General features: G+C 41.5%; 1 protein-coding gene across 1 annotated transcript in view; it reads right to left on the minus strand.

Moving 5' to 3' along the window:
* Positions 1–22565, minus strand: part of LOC135563494 (zinc finger protein 850-like) — a 64241-nt gene continuing 41676 nt past the window's right edge. Inside the window, exons 3-4 of the mRNA XM_065006142.1 lie at positions 10885–11221; positions 1–2942 (exon numbers count right to left, since the gene is read on the minus strand). Coding sequence (XP_064862214.1) covers positions 1900–2942; positions 10885–11221 — 1380 coding nt within the window. The 3' untranslated portion in view covers positions 1–1899. The remainder of the gene's footprint in view (positions 2943–10884; positions 11222–22565) is intronic.

Consider the following 22565-nt stretch of genomic DNA (forward strand, 5'->3'; position numbering starts at 1 on the left):
TTTGTTTGTTCAAATAAAATTAAGCTTTATTTAAACAGCACATTTCAGACATGGATGGAAGGTGATGGCTTCACAGGAAATAAACAATATTTAGTACACAACATACATGAGGATATAAAACAAGACTAACAACTGGAAGTCTAATGAGCATTCTAAGGAAATGCCATTGATTAAAATATAAAAAATTTGATGCAACCTCCAACCCAAAATATACGTTTGTTTTACTACATTGTTTGTTATTACGTTCCCCAGCAGGAAAACCAGAAATGTCACTTAAATAGAAGAGGGAACTAACAAAGAGTCACTGACAGCAACCATGACACCCACTAAATCTGCCCAAGAAGAAAAACCCACAACAAACTAAAAGACAGGAAGCAAACCAAAAAGGTGGCTCAACTAAAAGGTGTTGACTCTCCACATTTATCAAGACAACTGGAGCACTGGGCCAGACACTCTTAAATAAAACCTGGACCAGCTCAGGTGAAACACCTTCCCACTAACGAGATGGACAAGCCAGCACAGGTGTAACACATACTGACTAACGAGGTGACACCAATCAGTGCGTCCTACGTATTAACGAGCTATACGTGCTAAAGTCCAACCTCAAAGCATAAATGGAAAAACCAAAGCCTGTAACACCTTCCCCCTTAAGAAAACAAATATATCCTATATTTTTGTTGGACAAGTTTGCTTACCAACAGAAAAAAACTTCAATTTCACATGATAATCAACTACAATGCTTCACCTTCACCAATATAAACATGGTGTCTACTGGCTGTCAACAATTAAGAAAAAACACGTATTTCTAAATATTAATATACAATCGTATTATTTTTTTCTCCTTTTTCTTTCTATAGAATCCTAAAACTCTTTAGCTTCTAGAACTCCTCTTTCTAAAACTCACTCGTTTCTAGAACTCTCCTTAATATCCGTAGTATCTCGTCCCCTTGGAAGGAGCCCAAACAAAACTCATCTCCAATAAAGAAAAATGTGCAGTCAAAATAAATTGTGATCCATGGCAACGCACTGGCTAAACACAAAACTTTTTGACTGCCACCCTTGAGACAATCAGCAACCAAGTTGTCCTTACCACGGACATGATTTCAAGAGGAAACTCCTGCAATATCCGTAGTAACTTTCCACCTCACTGCAGAGCTTCTTTCTGAATGGGGAGGCATGGAATAATAAAACATGTATTTTTTGTCAGGCTGGATGTTTGAAATATGAGGTGATTTGAGACATGCTTCTTCAGTAGTGGAATAAAGACAATTAGTATTTGAATGTTGTCATGGAGTGATGTAGGATTGTTAAGAAAATTGATTATAGACCAATTTATTATACTGCGTCCATGTGTATAGGCTGCAAGTACATTGAAACTAAATCACTGATATCGATTAGGGGGGAATTCAGATTGTACGTGCTGTTGAAACTAACACAACAACAAAAACATGGAAATGGGAGATATATTTTACCACCCTGGTTAGAGGACAACCTGGAGAAGACAGTCAGCTACATTTTGAGTTTATGGGTCCCCAACACTAAGAGAAAAACAACACGTATTTGTCATCACTCATATTGCGCAAGAGAGGGGGGGACATCATGTTAAAATTAACAGCTCAGAAACCACACAGAATCTGTGAATAATGTGTACATCACTGGTTAGAGGACAATTTCTAGAAAAGAGCTTGCTACATTTAAGTGCTGCATTTTGATTCAAGTGGGTCACTAACGTGGTAAGTATAACACAACTCTTTTTGTTACTCACTTTGTTAAATCATATAAATAGTACTCATTCATTTCAGAGCCTGGATTTTCCATCATCAAATCAATAGAACAGGGGGCAAACATTTAGGGTTCTACATTGTGACATTATTTCATTGATATCATGAAACAACTCGTTCAGGTATGTATTGTCTGATGTTTTATCAGAGATCTTTTATCAGAGTATCTCTTCCCACATTGATCACAGCCATGAGGTTTCTCTCCTGTGTGTGTTCTCAGATGTACTATCAGAGTGTTTGGCTGAGTAAAACTCTTCCCACATTGATTACAGCTATAAGATTGCTCTGTGTGTGTTCGCTGATGTGTAGTCAGATAGTTAGATGCAACAAACCTCTTCCCACATTGATCACAGCCATAAGGTTTCTCTCCGGTGTGTGCTCTTTGGTGCACTATCAGGCTGCCTGACTGAGTAAAACTCTTCCCACATTGATCACAGCCATAAGGTTTCTCTCCAGTGTGTATTCTCTGGTGTGATTTCAGGCTGCCTGACTGAGTAAAACTCTTCCCACATTGATCACAGCCATAAGGTTTATCTCCTGTGTGTGTTCTCTGGTGCACTAGCAGGTTGCCTGACTGAGCAAAACTCTTCCCACATTGATCACAGCTATAAGATTTCTCTCCAGTGTGAATTCTCAGGTGTCCTTGTAGTGAATTTAACCTTGAGTAATGTTTCCCACAGTAAGAGCAGCGGAAATTTTTCTCTCCTGTGTGAATTCTTTGGTGTACTTTTAGTGAATCTAATCTTGAGAAACTTTTCCCACAGTCAGAGCAGTGGTTAGGTTTCTCTCCTGTGTGTGTTCTCTGGTGCACTACCAGACAGCCTGACTGAGTAAAACTCTTCCCACATTGATCACAGCTATAAGGTTTCTCTCCTGTGTGAATTCTCTGGTGTACTTTTAGTGAATCTGAACATGAGTAACTCTTCCCACAGTAAAAACAGTGGTGAGATTTCTCTCCTGTGTGTACTCGCTGGTGTATTTTAAATTCTGATGAAGATTTGCAACATTTCCCACAGTCAGAGCAGCAGTGAGATTTCTTTCCTGTGGGTTTCTGCTGGTGTTTCTTGAGGTGTTCTGATGTGGAGAGACTCTTCTCTGCCTCGTCAGCATCATGATGTTGTTGAGGCTCCCGAGAGGATCCACGATAGTCTCGTCTCTCTCCTGTGTGAACGACAAAGTCAGACAGATGGTTAAAGGCCCACAACAGCAGAAATACACTGTAAAAGGGGTTGCCAACAGCGATGCCATGTTGTACAACAATTGACATCTGTAATGAATGTTAAAATTATTTGACAATCGTCTTAAAATGAGAAAGAAAAGTCATATTTTGTCTTAAGACAGTCAAGTGAGAAAGTCCTATTTTGTCTTATTCTCACATTAGTAATAACATCGATGATTGTAGGCTAGAAGAAAGTTATTACAGTTGCTGAACCCCTAAGCAGTGTGCCAGACGACTTTTGGTCTCCAATATAGGCCCCTTTCTGTGTTTAATAAAATTGCGGTACCAGGGCGATACGCACACAATCTGATTGCAGAAACTCCTCCTTGCTAATGAGGAAACCGCTAGTTACGGATGTAGTATATCTGCCTGGAACAAAAATGGTGAGTGAAGATTTTCGTTTTTCACAATGTATTCTGAATATTACAGCACACTATCAGTGCAAGATCAGGAGTGCTACTCAAGGAAACTCACATTAACTTATTTGGGATAGGGGGCAGTATTTTCACGTCCGGATGAAAAGCGTGCCCAGAGTAAACTGCCTGCTACTCAGGCCCAGAAGCTAGGATATGCATATTATTAGTTGATTCGGATAGAAAACACTTTGACGTTTCTAAAACTGATTGAATGATGTCTGTGAGTATAACAGAACTCATATGGCAGGCGGAAACCTGAGAAAAATCCAATCAGCAAGTGGGAAATCTGAGGTTTGTAGTTTTCCAATATCCAGTGTAAATGGGGTCAGATTGCACTTCTTATGGCTTCCACTAGATGTCAACAGTCTTTAGAAAGTTGTTTCAGGATTCTATTGTGAAAGGGGAGAGAATAAGACCACTCAGAGTTAGTGGCTCAGCTGAAAGCCATGAGTCGTTTATCGCTCGAGCTCCGTTGCCTTTCCTTTCTAATGACAACGGAATTGTCTGGTTGGAATATTAATGAAGATTTATGATTTTAAAAATCCTAGAGATTGATTATATACATCATTTGACATGTTTCTACAAACTTTAATGGAACTTTTTTGACTTTTCATCTGGACTTAGTGCCCGCGCTTTGTGCATTTGGATTAGTGAACTAAACGCCCGAAAAAAAGGAGGTATTTGGACATAAATTATGGACTTTATCGAACAAAATAAAAATTTATTGTGGAACTGGGATTCTTGAGAGTGCATTCCGATGAAGATCAAAGGTAAGTGAATATTTATAACGCTATTTCTGACCTTTGTTGACTCCACAACTTGCCGGGTATCTGTATGGCTTGAGCGCTGTACTCAGATTATCGCATGGTGTGCTTTCGCGGGTAAAGCTTTTTTGAAATCTGACACAGCGGTTGCATTAAGGAGAAGTTTATCTTTAAGCTCTGTGTCTATTTACGAATTCACCACAGTGGGGGAAACTCAGGGGAGTTCTCATAGGCTGACAGCAAAAAAAGCCTCCATTTACAGGTTGCTTATGAGTGCATTTCACACTACTTTGGATTATAATTGTAAGGCATGCTTGAATGTCCTGTGTGTTATTGATGCAAATCAACTGCTTTATACTTAATATAAGTGTCGAACAAATTGGCCCATAACTTCCCCTAACAACAACATAAATGACAGTATTGATTTGGGTGTTGTCAATAAAGTTAAGGTGACTCTCGGATAGAACCATTGGATTTAGCAAACTCAAATTATTTACAATTTCTGTGCCCATGAAAACTGTTTTCCCAGTGTAACATAGGGACACACTAAATGTTACGTGGTTAGAGTGCATTTCAGAGATCTGAATACAAAAAACTGTCCCACAGCAAGATTGAGTGTTTAAGTTGAAGTTCATCATATGACAAGCTTAACTTCATGACTATAACTACTGTTCCCTGAAGGAGGGAAACTAGGTACAACTTACTATTAAATCCAGACCTTGCTGGAAGCCCTGCCTTCCACAGGTGATGAGCGTGAGGCTCGGGTTTATTTCTTCAATTTAATACCGCTCTTCAACGACCCAGGAAGGGGTGGGGCCAATCAGGTTTTGTAATTCATTTCCCTCCTTCAGGGAGCAGTAATTATAGTCATAAAGTTACACTCCCTTTCGGTCAGTCAACTTCGGTACAACATACTATGGGGAAATAAAATCATTCCCCATGCCGACCCAAACGGATACTAAATGAAACGACCCATGGCAGACCACCCAGACCTTACTTCGCAAGATGCGTCAGTTTTGTCAATTTATTAATTGTCTTGTTTGAAACAATTCGGTCTATGTTGAGTAAGGACATACACCTGATTACCCACAGAGAAGTAGGACTAGTCTATCTGGCCTGCGCGCAAATGTAGACCTATAAATGTGCCCATTTGAGGATGTCTGGTAGTATTTCTGATTGTCTTAACGCTGCACCACTAATGAGTTGTGGAGGTTCTCAAAGCAAATGTTTCTTCACCTCAAACAGCAAGTAAACAAAGTCTAATCAAAATCAATTGCGAATGACAATGGTAAAAGATTTCCAGCTCTTACCCTTTCGATAACCACTCGGCATGAAAGGGAAAAATGTAATGCTCTGATCCAGTGGAAATGTCATAAAATAGCCTACAGCTGTGTCTGTCCAGAACTCAATGGCGCGGGAAACTGAGGGCTGAGAATATGTTTTACAATGTCGCAAGCTTGTTATCCGAGTTTCCTGACCCAGTTGATAGTTGATACAATGTTTCAAGTTGGTTGAAGACAGGCCATTTGAAGCCAATGTGATTTCTAGGATATTTACTTTTATCAGGATATTTTCTACCTGCAGGATGCAATGTTTTTATTTGTTGACTTTATGTAGGCTATTTTTTTTTACATAGTTGGCAATGGCAATAAAAGTTACTTTTAGATTTCTATAATTTTCATTTAGATTTACATTTAACATTTACATTTAAGTCATTTAGCAGACGCTCTTATCCAGAGCGACTTACAAATTGGTGCTTTCACCTTATGACATCCAGTGGAACAGCCACTTTACAATAGTGCATCTAGGTCTTTTAAGGGGGGGAACTACTATAAACTATTAATTTAGATAGATTAATCACAGACAATAATTTTGAGATGCTATTATAAATTAAATTAAACTGTTCCACGAAAATGTGCAAATGAAAATCTTAACTGGCACACAGATTAGCAGAAATGGTCAGATAAATTGGCACTCCAACTGGAAAAGGTTGCAGACTAATGGTGTCGTCTATTAGTCTATCTGTAGACTATTAGTCTATTACTGCAAACTTCATGTGCAGAACGGCAGAATTTACGAAGTCCAGCAGTGGAGGGGGGGCTCCCTCTGGTCGGGTTATGTTGACGACCGGCTCCCTCTGGTCGGGTTATGTTGACGACCGGCTCCCTCTGGTCGGGTTATGTTGACGACCGGCTCCCTCTGGTCGGGTTATGTTGACGACCGGCTCCCACTGGTCGGGTTATGTTGACGACCGGCTCCCTCTGGTCGGGTTATGTTTACGACCGGCTCCCTCTAGTTATGACTTCGAGTCATTTGTGTGTCTTAATTATTTAATCAAACAGAATGCTTAACTTCACTAGGGTAGAGGGCAGCATTCGGAATTTTGGATGAAAAGCATGCCTAAATTAAACTGCCTGCTAATCAGGCCGAGAAGCTAGGATATGCATATAATCAGTAGATTTGGATAGAAAACACACAAGTTTCCAAAACTGTTAAAATAATGTCTGTGAGTATAACAGAACAGATATGGCAGGCGAAAACCCGAGGAAAATCCATCCAGGAAGTACTATTATTTTGAAAGGCTGTTTTGCCATTGAAAGCCTATCCACCATACAAAGACGTAGGACCCAGTTCACGATCGCTATGGCTTCTTCTACATGTGGCCAGTCTTTAGGCATTGTTTCAGGCCTTTACTCTGAAAAATGAGGGAGATACAGCATTTTCAATGAGTGAACAGCGGATATTTCTAGCCATGAGCCAAGATTGGGAGCCCGCATTTCTTGTTTACCTTTTCTTTTGACGAAGCTTTTGTCCGGATGAAATATTATTAAATATTTATGACAAAAACAACCCGAGGATTGATTTTAAACATCGTTTGACATGTTTCTACAAACTTTTATTGTACTTTTTAAAACTATTCGTCTGATGTTGTGAGCGCGCATTGTGCCTTTTGATTACTGAACTAAACGCACCAACAAAACTGAGGTTTTTGGGCATAAAAAGGGACATTATCGAACAAAACGAACATTTATTGTCTAACATGAATACCTGGGAGTGCCACCAGATGAAGATCAAAGGTAAGTGACTAATTTCAACACTGTTTCTGACTTTTGTGACACCTCTCCTTGGTTGGAAAATGGCTATATGGTTCTCTGTGGCTAGGCACTGACCTAACAATCGCATGGTGTGCTTTCTTCGTAAAGCCTTTTTGAAATCTGACACAGCGGCTGGATTAACAAGACGTTTATCTTTAATCCTATGTATAAAACTTGTATTTTTCATCAATGTTTATGATGAGTATTTCTGCAATTTGATTTGGCTCTCTGAAATTTCACCGGATGTTTGTTTGAGACAATGATTACTGTACATAACGCGCCAATTTCAACTGGGGTTTTTGGACATAAAGAGGGACATTATCAAACAAAAGACACATGAAGTCCTGTGAGTGCCATCTGATGAAGATCATCAAAGGTTAGTGACAAATTTAATAGCTATTTCTGACTTTTGTGAGCCCTCTCCTTGGCTGGAAAATGGCTGGTTTTCTGTGACTAGGCGCTGACCTAACATAGTCAGATGGTGTGCTTTCGCCATAAAGCATTTTTGAAATCATACACTGGTTGGATTTGCAAGAAGTTTATCTTTAAAATGGTGTATAATACTTGTATGTTTGAGGAATTTTAATTATGGGATTTCTGTTGTTTTGAATTTGCCGCCATACAATTTCACTTGCTGTTGTCGAGGTGGGACGCTGGTGCCAGACAGGTTAAAGCATCAGACAAGTTCAGTACGTATATTTGATTTTATAAAAACACATGGGGCGATTGGTAGAGAGAACACTTGGTTGACCAAGATGTATTTTAGTTAGAGACAGCACTAGAACATGATTTTGGGACTCCCAGGTGGTGCAGAGGACACGGGATCTCAGGGCTTGAGGCACCACATCAGACACCCTGGATCAAATCCAGGTTTTATTACAACCGACCGTGATTGGGAGTCCCATAGGGCGGCGCACAATTGGCCCAGCGTCGTCCGGGGTAGGCAGTCATTGTAAATAAGAATTTGTTCTAAACTGACTTGCTTAGTTAAATAAAGGTTACATTTAAATAAATACAAAAAATGTTGTTTCATACAAATCCGTCAAGGCAACAACTTTGAGAAGGGATTAAAGCAAATGTTTCAAACCAATTCATGAATGTAATTGAATCTATGTATGTCTTGCCTTTAATGTAAGGGCATGAAAAAAAAAATTGGCTGATTATACAATGACTTATCAACAGCTCTAATAATTTGCCTCCATAGGAAATCTTCACTGGCAATTCTAGAATATATATATAGCCTAGAAACCTGTTTAAACTATCATTATGACATCATGGATGAATTCTAGAATATACTATATATCCTAGAAACCTGGTTAAACTATCATTATGACATCATGGATGAATTCTAGAATATACTATATATCCTAGAAACCTGGTTAAACTATCATTATGACATCATGGATGAATTCTAGAATATACTATATAGCCTAGAAACCTGGTCAAACTATCATTATGGCATCATGGATGGCCAGTTCTTGTATTCATAGTGTAGTGAATTCAGGGAGTAGCCCTGAGCTGAACTCAAACCTGGGTCCAGCGACTGTCAAGTTAACACCTTATAACTGTTACGCCAAGATGTCTGAACTTCTTGACGAGGTAGGGAGGTGTTGGGTTACGGTTTCTACAATAGCGTTCTCTATGAATGTGAGAGTGGTTACATTTCACCTTCTCCCATCCCTCAGTTGTTTACCAAACCAAGTCTCTAGGCAGCCATTTTGTTGCTGTTTAAAAAAAAACACACAACCCGGCAAACTGCAGTTCAAACTAGAGGTCGACCGATATTGATTTTTCAACGCTGATGCCGATACCGATTATTGGAGGACCAAAAAAGCAGATACCAATTTTTATTTTATTTGTAATAATGACAATTACAACAATACTGAAGGAACACTTACTTTAACTTAATATAATACATCAATAAAATCAATTTAGCGTCTAATAAATAATGAAACATGTTCAATTTGGTTTAAATAATGCAAAAACAAAGTGTTGGAGAAGAAAGTAAAAGTGCAATATGTGCCATGTAAAAAAGCTAACGTTTAAGTTCCTCGCTCAGAACATGAGAACATATGAAAGCTGGTGGTTCCTTTTAACATGAGTCTTCAATATTCCCAGGTAAGATGTTTTAGGTTGTAGTTATTATAGGAATTTAAGGACTATTTCCCTCTATACCATTTGTATTTCATTAACCTTTGACTATTGGATGTTCTTATAGGCACTTTAGTATTGCCTGTGTAACAGTATAGCTTCTGTCCCTCTTCTCCCTGGGCTTGAACCAGGAACACAACGACAACAGCCACCCTCGAAGCAGCGTTACCCATGCAGAGCAAGGGGAACAACTACTCCAAGTCTCAGAGCGAGTGACGTTTGAAACGCTATTAGCGCATGCTAACTAGCTAGCCATTTCACTTCGGTTACACCAGCCTCATCTCGGGAGTTGATAGGCTTAAAGTCATAAACAGCGCAATGCTTGATGCACAACGAAGAGCTGCTGGCAAAATGCACGAAAGTGCTGTTTGAATGAATGTTTACGCGCCTGCTTCTGCCTACCACCGCTCAGTCAGATACTTAGATACTTGTACGCTCAGTCAGATTATATGCAACGCAGGACACGTTAGATAATTTCTAGTAATATAATTTCTAGTAATATCATCAACCATGTGTAGTTAACTAGTTTAATGCTAGCTAGCAACTTACCTTGGCTTACTGCATTCACATAACAGGCAGGCTCCTTGTGGAATGCAACGGGAGGCAGGTCGTTATAGCGTTGGACTAGTTAACTGTAAGGTTGAAAATCAGTTGTTCTGCCCCTGAACGAGGCAGTTAACCCACCATTCCTATGCAGTCATTGAAAATAAGAATTTGTTCGTAATCGACTTTCCTAGTTAAATAAAGATGAAATAAAAGTAACAAATATTCGGGCCAAATCGGTATCCAAAAATACCGATTTCCGATTGTTATGAAAACTTGAAATTGGGCCTAATTAATCGGCCATTCCGAAAAAATCGGTCGACCTCTAGTTCAAACAATAAAAAATCTGTCATTCCACCACTGTTTTGGTAATAAGATAATTATGGGGTTGTAACTACAGAAGGACAGACGTATTGGATACAAGGACTGACCATCCATGATATCAACATTATAGTTTTAACCATGTGTTAGTTTACATTGTTTCTAAACATTAGAGTAAAAAAAAGCTTATTTGGGGATCTGATTGGGTACAACAGTTGAACTAAGCTCATGAAGCATGTGTTATATTCTTCAAGAGTCAATGGCTATAAGTAAATAATTTAAAAGTCACAATATTGATGTAGCAATTGCAGATTTCCGCTTTAACACCAAACATCAGTTCAACTGCAGAGTTCGTGCCTCTGTTTTTAAGACAATACTTGGTAGTGTTAATAAGGGAACGGTTTCTCAAAACCATCTTACGGCTAAATTCATCGTTAGAACCATTGGATGCCTTAAGATGCGTTTGGGAAACCGGGCCCAGATATCCGTGTTCTACACGTTACAGTGTAGCTTCAGCCATTCCTACAGAACAACATTAAAGTGTAGAACCCCTTTACTGCATATTGGTTCAACGACTGCAGAGACGGTACTTACTGGTGTTAAACAGATCTCCAACCTCCTCTACCTCCTCCTTCTCCTCTTTCAATGTGACAGTCATGTTCCCCTCCTTCACTCCAAAAACTGCATCCTCCTCTTTCTCCTCTTCTTTTACTGTAACATCCTCCTCTTCTTTCACTCTGAACGAGTATTCCTCTTCTTTCACTGAAACGTCTTTCTCTTCTTCTTTCACGGTAACAGCCTCACCCTCTACTTGTTTTTGTACTGTGACATCCTCCTCTTCCTCTTTCACGAGAGTTTCTCTCTCCGCCCAGCCGACCTCATCTTTATCAAGAGGAGAGTGGCTTAGTGAACTCATGGTCGGAGATGTTAGCTAGCTAGCATTAGCGACTAGCCTAGTTCTAAGCTAACTTAGAAAACCAAACCAGCTAGCTGACAAACAACGTCAATATATAATTAAATGGGCCAACAAGTACATACGACAGAAGTGTGTTTTCACACACAGCAACTAAAATACACAAAAACCGTGTAAAGAGCGTGAATGTTGTAGCTATGTTTGCTAGAAAGCTACGGAGGTGTCTGACTAGCTGTTGTTGTAGAAGAAGCGTCCCGTCCACTAGATTATACGTCACACTGGCAGCGTCTCCTGAACCTAAAAGACGTACATCGCCATCTGCTGACTGGAGTGGGCAACGCAGCTGAGGAACCAAACGTTTATTTTTCATTTATTTCACAAATGTTAAGTAGTATATTAATTAGTTAGAATTTAAAACAAACTTTACACCCACTACATATTTGCATTGAACCATACTTCTGATATGGATCATTTTGACCCCAGAGGCATATCTTTTATCATAGCCAAAAATGTGGTTTATTCAATTGTTTCAAATTTCCATGACTTTGTCAATCAACTTGTTCTTAATCAATCTAAATAACGGTTTAGTGTTTATGTATCAATATGGACTTTTAACAAATTAAAATCCTTTGGAGTCATTTTGACTCCAGCAAAAAACACCATTGATAAAAAGGACGTTTAAAAAAAAATCAAAATCGAATAACATTTTATTGGTCACATACACATGTTTAGCAGATGTTATTGCGGGTGTAGCAAAATGCTTGTGGTTCTAGCCATGACAGTGCAGTAATATCTAACAAGTATTATCTAACAATTTCACAACATACACACACATCTATGTATTTGAATCTAGTTTTCACTGTAGACATGATCCATTCCACCAGAGTGGAGGGGCACCTGTATCAGTGGTTTTGACTGGTAGAAAACTCTGCCAGTGGTATACAGTTAAGTATTCAGACCCCTTCACTTTTTTACACATTTTGTTACGTTACTAAAATTGAATCATTTTCCCCCCTCATCAATCTACACACTGTAAGCCATAATGACCAACCAAAAACAACCAAGACCGTTTGCTATGAGACTCGATATTGAGCTCAGATGCATCCTGATTCCATTGATCATCCTTGAGATGTTTCTACAACTTGATTGGAGTCCACTTGTGGTAAATGCAATTGATTGGACATGATTTGGAAGGCACACGCCTGTCTATATAAGGTCTCACAGTTCACAGTGCATGTCAGAGCAAAAACCAAGCCATGAGGTCAAAGGAATTGTCCATAGAGCTCTGAGACAGGATTGTATTGAGGCACAGATCTGGGGAAGGGTACCAAAAAAATTGTGCAGCATTGAATGTCCCCAAGAACACAGTGGCCTCCATTTTTAAATGGAAGAAGTTTGGAACCACCAAGACTCTTCCTAGAGCTGGCCACCCAGCCAAACTGAGCAATCGGGGGAGAAGGGCATTGATCGGGGAGGTGACCAAGAACCCGATGGTCACTCTGACAGAGCTCCAAAGTTCATCTGTGGAGATGGGAGAACCTTCCAGAAGAACAACAATAGGTGTGAAAGAGGAGGAGGGAGAGATTACTTTTTCATCGAAAAAGGAGGAGGAAGAAGAGGAGGAACCTGGAAAGCAAAGGCTAGCTTTTTCAAACATAAATTTGCATCCTGTAGCTCTAACTCCACCTAGTTTTGGGACACTGTAAAATCCATGGATAATAAGAGCACATCCTCCCAGCTGCCCACTGCACTGAGGCTAGGAAACACTGTCACCACCGATAAATCCACGATAATCGAGAATTTCAAGAAGCATTTCTCTAGGCTGGCCATGCTTTCCTCCTGGCTACCCCAACCCCGGCCAACAGCTCCGCACCCCCCGCAGCTACTTGCCCAAGCCTCCCCAGCTTCTCTTTCACCCAAATCCAGATAGCTGCTGTTCTGAATGAGCTGCAAAACCTGGACCCGTACAAATCAGCTGGACTAGACAATCTGGACCTGCTCTTTCTGAAATTATCCACCGCCATTGTTGCAAACCCTATTACTAGTCTGTTCAACCTCTTTCATATTGTCCAAGCTTCCGCGGTCATCCCCCTCTTCAAAAAGGGGTGACACTCTAGACCCAAACTGTTACAGACCTATATCCACCCTGTCCTGCCTTTCTAAAGTCTTCGAAAGCCAAGTTAACAGATCACTGACCATTTAGAATCCCACCGTACTTTCTCCGCTGTGCAATCCGGTTTCCGAGCTGGTCACGGGTGCACCTCAGCCACGCTCCAGGTACTAAACAATATCATAACCGCCATCGATTAAAGACACTACTGTGCAGCCGTCTTCATCGACCTGGCCTGTTGTCCGGACCTCTGGCAGTCTCTATGGGGGTACCACAGGGTTCAAATCTCGGGCCGATTCTTTTCTCTGTATATGTCAATGATGCCGCTCTTGCTGCGGGTGATGCCTTGATCCAACTCTACGCAGAGGACACCATTCTGTATACATCTGGCCCTTCTTTGGACACTGTGTTAACCGCTAGCGTCCCACCTCGCCAACACTCAGTGAAAGTGCAGGGCACCAAATTCGAAACAAAAATCTCATAATTAAAATTGCTCAAACATACAAGTATCTTACACCATTTTAAAGATACAATTCTCGTTAATCCAGCCACAGTGTCTGAATTAAAAAATGCTTTAAAGCAAAAGCACCACAAACGATTATGTTAGGTCACCACTGTCGTGTCTTTGGCTATGCCGGATTAAGTGATATGACATGCTATTCTGTAAAGTAATTTCTCCATAATTAATATCACCTGATTGAGCTAATCATGTAAATGTAATTAACTAGAGAGTCGGGCACCACAAAATAATATTCATGGAGCTGTTATCTTCCGAATAAACTCTTAAAGACCTAGTAATATTTTACATCAATAGCAGTCAATATCAATCGTCATCTTACTTCAGTCTCATCTGAAAGAACCCTGGCTAACAATTTGAATCAGCAATACAAAATTGGGTTTAATAATTTATTTACTAAATACCTAACTAATCACACAGAATTACACATACACATAATTAAATCATAACTTGATTACAAATGACGTCATAAAGGAAAACGTCCCTAGCGGGCGGAACAGATATGACAGCTTGTTACACAAAAGAAAAGGGGCTGGGTTTGGGTGAAAGAGAGGGAAGACTGAGGAACAAAGGGAAGAAGTTGTGCTATCGTAAATACAGTATCTTATGCATTCTAAATTACCGCCCATTTGGAAAAGGAAAATGCAATAAATATTTACTCTGAGCTGCGCTTCAGTAGGTTGGTGGTAGATGGAAGACCGTGTTGCCAAACCGAGTCCTCTGAAGAATGTCTCTGGTGGTCAATTGGATACATTGTAGTAACGTTGTTGTGTGATAGCAGGATACTCTGTCTGTTTCTTCCTAACCTTCGTTTGCATCTGCTGTTGCTAACTCAACAGCGAGGAGGTATCACTTCTGTAGTGAATAAGAGTTCAAATTTCATAACATTCGCAACCAAAGCTGACGCAGATGTTGTCTTCTGTAGTTGTTATCTGAACCCTTCTGACATAGGACCGTCGTCCTCAAGTCCTCGGAACAGGAAGTTCTATTATCGTCAAGGGCTTATATAGGAAGGGAGAGGAGGGTGTGTTTGAAAAGTTGTATGTCCCTTCACAGGGCTTCACAGGGCGGGCCACTGATTGAGCAGCCCTATCTTATGAAAACCCACATCTCACATTTTAGAAGCTAAAATCACATTTCATCCCCAATAATTTAATATTCAAACATTTACATTGAACAACAATTCCATGTGAATCCGATAACTCTGATGTGTAGACTATCCACTGTAGAGTTTATGTCATCTTATCATTGATGAGAATGTCTCAGATGACAACCTGTCACGGCAGATTTCCTCCTCTTCCTCTGAAGAGGTGAAACAAGGATCGGACCAATATGCAGCGTGGTAGGTGTCCATGGTTTTTAATAAGGAAAACTCAACATGAACACAAAAAAACAATAAACGTGAACTAACCGAAACAGTCCCGTGTGGCACAAACACTGACACAGGAAACAATCACCCACAAAATACCCAAAGAATATGGCTGCCTAAATATGGTTCCCAATCAGAGACAACGATAGACAGCTGCCTCTAATTGAGAACCAATCTAGGCAACCAAAGATATACAATTTACCTAGACAGGGCCAAGCCCCATAAACATACAAACCCCTATGTCACACCCTGACCTAACCAAAATAATAAAGAAAACAAAGATAACTAAGGCCAGGGCGTGACACAACCGAACTGACATCATATTCATATTCGGAATGTGCGATTAATTAGGGCCGATTTCAAGTTTTCATAATAATCGGAAATCTGTATTTTTGGGTGCCGATTTGTTTTTAAATATTTTTTTATATTTTAAAAAAAACATTTTTTTTATACCTTTATTTAACTAGGCAAGTCAGTTAAGAACACATTCTTATTTTCAATGACGGCCTAGGAACGGTGGGTTAACTGCCTTGTTCAGAGGCAGAACGACAGATTTTCACCTTGTCAGCTCGGGCGATCAAATCTTGCAACCTTACAGTTAACTAGTCCAATGCAATAACGACCTGCCTCTCTCTCGTTGCACTCCACAAGGAGACTGCCTGTTACGCGAATGCAGTAAGCCAAGGTAAGTTGCTAGCTAGCATTAAACTTATCTTATAAAAAACAATCAATCATAATCACTAGTTAACTACACATGGTCAATGATATTACTAGATATTATCTAGCGTGTCCTGCGTTGCATATAATCTGACTGAGCATACAAGCATCTAACTGAGTGGTGGTAGGCAGAAGCAGGCACGTAAACATTCATTCAAACAGCACTTTAGTGCATTTTGCCAGCAGCTCTTTGTTGTGCGTCAAAGCATTGCGCTGTTAATGACTTCAAGCCTATCAACTCCCGAGATGAGGCTGGTGTAACCGAAGTGAAGTGGCTAGCTAGTTAGCGCGTGCTAACTAGAGGGACGGAAGCTATACTGTTACACTGGCAATACTAAAGTGCCTATAAGAACATCCAATAGTCAAAGGTTAATGAAATACAAATGGTATAGAGGGAAATAGTCATATAATTACTATAATAACTACAACCTAAAACTTCTTACCTGGGAATATTGAAGACTCATGTTAAAAAGGAACCACCAGCTTTCATATGTTCTCATGTTCTGAGCAAGGAACTGAAATGTTAGCTTTCTTATATGGCACTTTTACTTTCTTCTCCAACACTTTGATTTTGCATTATTTAAACTAATTTGAACATGTTTCATTATTTACTTGAGGCTAAATTGATTTTATTGCTGTATTATATTAAGTTAAAATAAGTGTTCCTTCAGTATTGTTGTGATTGTCATTATTACAAATACATTATTTGAATTTTTTTTTAATCGCCCGATTAATCGGTATCTGCTTTTTTGGTCCTCCAATAATCTATATATATATTTTTTTTCACCTTTATTTAACCAGGTAGGCTAGTTGAGAACAAGTTGTCATTTGCAACTGCGACCTGGCCAAGATAAAGCGTAGCAATTCGACAACACAGAGATACACATGGAATAAACAAAACATAGTCAAAAAAAAAAACAAGAAAACAAAAAGTCTATATACAGTGAGTGCAAATGAGGTAAGTTAAGGAAATAAATAGACCATGGTGGCGAAGTAATTACAATATAGCAATTAAACACTGGAATGGTAGATCGGCAGAAGATGAATGTGCAGGTAGAGATACTGGGGTGCAAAGGAGCTAAATAAATAAATAAATACCAGTATGGGGATGAGGTAGGTAGATATCCCATCTGTAAACAGCCCCTGTATGTACAGGTGTAGTGATCTGTAAGCTGCTCTGACAGCTGGTGCTTAAAGCTAGTGAGGGAGATGTGAGTCTCCAGCTTCAGAGACTTTTGCAATTCGTTCCAGTCATGGGCAGCAGAGAACTGGAAGGAAAGACGACCAAAGGAGGAATTGGCTTTGGGGTGACCAGTGAGATATACCTGCTGGAGCGCGTACTACAAGTGGGTGCTGCTATGGTGACCAGTGAGCTGAGATAAGGTGGGGCTTTACCTAGCAGAGACTTGTAGATAACCTGCAGCCAGTGGGTTTGGGGACGAGTATGAAGCGAGGGCCAACCAACGAGAGCTTACAGGTCGGAATGGTGGATAGTGCATGGGGCTTTGGTGACAAAACGGATGGCACTGTGATAGACTGCATCCAGTTTGTTGAGTAGTGTTAGAAGCTATTTTATAGATGACATCACCGAAGTCGAGAATCGGTAGGATGGTCAGTTTTACGAGGGTATGTTTGGCAGCATGAGTGAAGGATGCTTTGTTGCGATATAGGAAGCCGATTCTAGATTTAATTTTGTATTGGAGATGCTTAATGTGAGTTTGGAAGGAGAGTTTACAGTCTAACCAGACAACCAGGTATTTGTAGTTGTCCACGTATTCTAAGTCCGAGCCGTCCAGAGTAGTGATGCTGGACGGACGAGCAGGTGCGGGCAGCGATCGATTGAAAAGCATGCATTTAGTTTTACTTGCGTTTAAGAGCAGTTGGAGGCCACGGAAGGAGAGTTGTAATGGCATTGAAGCTCGTCTGGAGGTTAGTTAACACAGTGTCCAAGGAGGGGCCAGAAGTATACAGAATGGTGTCGTCTGCGTAGAGGTGGATCAGAGAATCACCAGCAGCAAGAGCAACATCATTGATGTATACAGAAAAGAGACTCGGCCCGAGAATTGAACCCTGTGGCACACCCATAGAGACTGTCAGAGGTCCAGACAACAGGCCCTCCGATTTGACACACTGAACTCTATCAGAGAAGTAGTTGGTAAACCAGGCGATGCAATCATTTGAGAAACCAAGGCTGTCGAGTCTGCCAATAAGAATGTTGTGATTGACAGAATCGAAAGCCTTGGCCAGGTCGATGAATACGGCTGCACAATAATGTCTCTTATTGATGGCGGTTATGATGTCGTTTAGAACCTTGAGCGTGGCTGATTTGCACCCATGACCAGCTCTGAAACCAGATTGCATAGCGGAGAAGGTATGGTGGGATTCGAAATGGTCAGTAATCTGTTTGTTAACTTGGCTTTCGAAGACCTTAGAAAGACAGGGTAGGATAGATATAGGTCTGTAGCAGTTTGGGTCTAGAGTGTCACCCCCTTTGAAGAGGGGGATGACCGCGGCAGCTTTCCAATCTTTGGGAATCTCAGACGATACGAAAGAGAGGTTGAACAGGCTAGTAATAGGGGTTGCAACAATTTCGGCAGATAATTTTAGAAAGAGAGGGTCCAGATTGTCTAGCCCGGCTGATTTGTAGGGGTCCAGATTTTGCAGCTCTTTCAGAACATCGGCTATCTGGATTTGGGTAAAGGAGAAATAGTGGGGGCTTTGGCGGGTTGCTGTGGAGGGTGCCGTGCAGTTGACCGGGGTAGGGGTAGCCATGTGGAAAGCATGGCCAGCCGTAGAGAAATGCTTATTGAAATTCTCAATTAAAGTGGATTTATCGGTGGTGACAATGTTTCCTAGCCTCTGAGCAGTGGGCAGCTGGGTGGAGGTGCTCTTATTCTCCATGGACTTTACAGTGTCCCAGAAGTTTTTTGAGTTAGTACTACAGGATGCAAATTTCTGTTTGAAAAAGCTTGCTTTAGCTTTTCTAACTGCCTGTGTATATTTGTTCCTAACTTCCCTGAAAAGTTGCACATCACAGGGACTATTCGATGCTAATGCAGAACGCCACAGGATGTTTTTGTGCTGGTCAAGGGCAGACAGGTCTGGCGTGAACCAAGGACTATATCTATTCCTAGTTCTACATTTTTTGAGAGGGGCATGCTTCTTTAAGATGGTCAGGAAGGCACTTTTAAAGAATAGCCAGGCATCATCTACTGACGGGATGAGGTCAATGTCATTCCAGGATACACCGGCCAGGTCGATTAGAAAGGCCTGCTCGCAGAAGTGTTTCAGGGAGTGTTTGACAGTGATGAGGGGTGGTCGTTTGGTTGCAGACCCATTACGGATGCAGGCAATGATCGCTGAAATCTTGATTGAATGAGGGTGCCCGTGTTTACTGATTTGGGGTTGTACCTGGTAGGTTCATTGACAATTTGTGTGAGATTGAGGGCATCAAGCTTAGTTTGTAGGATGGCTGGGGTGTTACGCATGTCCCAGTTTAGGTCACCTAGTAGCACGAGCGCAGAAGATAGATGGGGGGCAATCAGTTCACATATAGTATCGAGGGCACAGCTGGGGGCAGAGGGAGGTCTATAGCGGCAACAGTAAGAGACCTGTTTCTGGAAAGGTGAATTTTTAGAAGTAGAAGCTCAAATTGTTTGGGTACAGACTTAGAAAGTAATACAGAACTCTGCAGGCTATCTTTGCAGTAGATTGCAACACCGCCCCCTTTGGCAGTTCTATCTTGGTGGAAAACGTTATAGTTAGCAATGGTGATTTCGGGGTTTTTGGTGGTTGTCCTAAACCAGGATTCAGGCGTGGCTAAGACATCTGGGTTGGCAGACTGTGCTAAAGCAGTGAGTAAAACAAACTTAGGGAGTAGGCTTCTAATGTTAACATGCATGAAACCAAGGCTTTTACGTTTACAGAAGTCAACAAATGAGAGCACCTGGGGGGTGGGAGTGGAGCTAGGCACTGCAGGACCTGGATTAACCTCCACATCACCAGAGGAACAGAGGAGAAGTAGGATAAGGGTACGGCTAAAGACTATACGAACTGGCCGTCTATCACTTTCAGAACAGAGAGTAAAAGGAGCAGGTTTCTGGGCACGATAGCGTAGATTCAAGGCATAGTGTACAGACAAAGGTAAGGTAGGATGTGAGTACATTGAAGGTAAACCTAGGCATTGAGTAATGAAGAGAGATAGACTGTATAGTCTCTAGAGATGTTTAAACCAGGTGATGTCATCGCATATGTAGGAGGTGGAACAACATGGTTGGTTAAGGCATATTGAGCAGGGCTATAGGCTCTACAGTGAAATAAGACAGTAAGCACTAACCAGGACAGTAATGGACAAGGCATATTGATATTAGAGAGAGGCATGCGTAGCCAAGTGAACATATGTGTCCAGTGAGTGGTTGGGCTGGCAGGGGACACAGTGATTCAGACAGTTAGCAGGCTAACAAGCTAACAGTTAGTAGGCCGGAGCTAAACAAGCTAGCAGTTAGCAGGCCGGGTTAGCAAGCAAGCAGTTAGCCTGGGCTAGCAGTTAGTAGACCAGGGCAAGCTAGCAATTAGCAGACTGGGTTAGCAAGCAAGCAGTTAGCAGACCGGGTTAGCAAGCAAGCAGTTAGCAAGGGCTAGCAGTTAGCAGACTGGGCAGGCAAGTTAGCAGTTAGCAGACCAGGGCCCGGCAGTTTAGCAGTTAGCAGACCGGGTTAGCAAGCAAGCAGATAGCAGGGGCTAGAAAGTTAGCCTTTGGGGGGGGGGGGGGGTCGCAATGGGGGTAAGTCTGTTTTTACCTCTTCGTGCTGTGACGTCGATAGACCAGTCGTGGAATTAGTAGGGTCACAAGTAGCTCTAGGTAGCTAGCAGGCCGATATTGTAGCCCAGGAGTATGCTTCGGTGGTAGCACAGGAGCCCTGGCCGGCTCAAGCTAAATTGGTGCTTGCTCTAGGATTGAAACGCTAGCCAGGAGTAGTCATCCGGGATTGCGGTTAGCTAGTTGTGAAGATCCAGATGAAAATGTTCAGTTTGCGGTTGGAATCCGGGGATAAAAATAACAGGTCCGTTATGCTCTGGTTAGAGTCACGTTGTTCGAACTGGCGAGAGCTTTCCGAGCTGAAGGTTAGCTGATGACCGCTGACAATGGTTTGCTGACTGATTTCTAGTAGTTAGCTGGCTAGCTTCAGTTGAGGGATTCCAGATCCGAAGTAAATATAAATACTTATATCGGTATCGGCGTTGAAAAATCATAATCGGACGACCTCTAGAATATATACTTGTGATGGTGAGAACATGTTTTTGTCTGAATTACAGCTGTAATGACCCTTTGGGAAGAATACAACTTGGTTAAACTTCTCTAGTGTCTGTGAGTTATTTACTATGAAAAATTAGAACTTAACGCTATAACTACTGTTCCCTGAAGGAGGGAACCGAGGTACAACACCTGTTTGGCCCCACCCCTTCCTGGGTCGGTGAAGAGCGGTATTAAATTTAGGGAATAAACCCGAGCCTCACGCTCATCACCTGTAGAAGGAGGGGCTGGCGTAACAGTAAGTCAAGTTTGTTTTTGTAAATGTTGTTTTTTTTCATATTTTTTTGTATATATTGCAATATATTTAGATTTCTTTTTCCATTTTTAAATTAAATATACCTTCCGGCAACCGTTCTCACCCAATGTGATACGGATCTGCTATTTTTTAGACCTTATAGCTAGAACCTCCATCAGAAGCTAACCAGCTAATTAGCTACTAGCTATTTAGTCATTGTTGGCCACGGCTAGCGGCCTTCACCTTTAGCTCAGACACCAGCCTCTTTTAGCCTGGATAATACCTGCCAGTTTGCACAGCGCAATATCAACCCTGAGCATATTGGACTGTTTTTCTCCACTACATCACCGTATTCCTGCCGTAAGCTTTGGAACATTACACCGGATACTGCTACCGAGTGGCCCAGCCCCGAAGCTAGCCTTGAGCCAGGCCCATCTCCCGGCCTGCTCAGTGGACCCTATGATCACTCGTCTACACAGCTGATGCGTCCCAGACTCTTCACTAAGACGACTAGAATCCACTACATCACCGGATTCCTGCCATAAAAGCTCTGGACAATTGCATCCGGAGTGGCTATAGTGGCTAACGCCCTTGTCCCAAAGCTAGCGCCAGTTAGCCTCGAGCCAGATGCATCTCCCTGCTAGTAAACAAAATTACTCCACCCACAATACCTCTTTTGCCAATTGGCCTGACCCTTTGTCGACGCGAAGGCCCGCCAATCCATCACGACTGGTCTGCCGACCGATGTGCCCTCAACCGGCCTTTGCCAGACGTTGGTGATGCCCATGTCCCAAAGATAGCACCAGTTAGCCTTGAGCCAGGCACATCTCCCGGCCAGCAGAGTAACGACTACCTAACGGCTTCCCTGTTTCATGTATTGCTGTTCACTGGACCTTCTGATCACTTGGCTACATAGCTGATGCCTGCTGGACTGTTCATTAATCATGGTACTCCATTTTGTTTATTTTGTTTATCTGTCGGTCCCAGCCTCGAACTCAGGCCTTGTGTGTAGTTAACTGACCCTCTCTGGCCATTCATCGCCATTTTACCTGTTGTCTTAGCTGATTAACTGTTGTCTTACCCGTTGTTGTCTTAGCTAG

The sequence above is a fragment of the Oncorhynchus nerka genome, linkage group LG21 (assembly GCF_034236695.1).
Source record: "Oncorhynchus nerka isolate Pitt River linkage group LG21, Oner_Uvic_2.0, whole genome shotgun sequence".
Taxonomy (NCBI): domain Eukaryota; kingdom Metazoa; phylum Chordata; class Actinopteri; order Salmoniformes; family Salmonidae; genus Oncorhynchus; species Oncorhynchus nerka.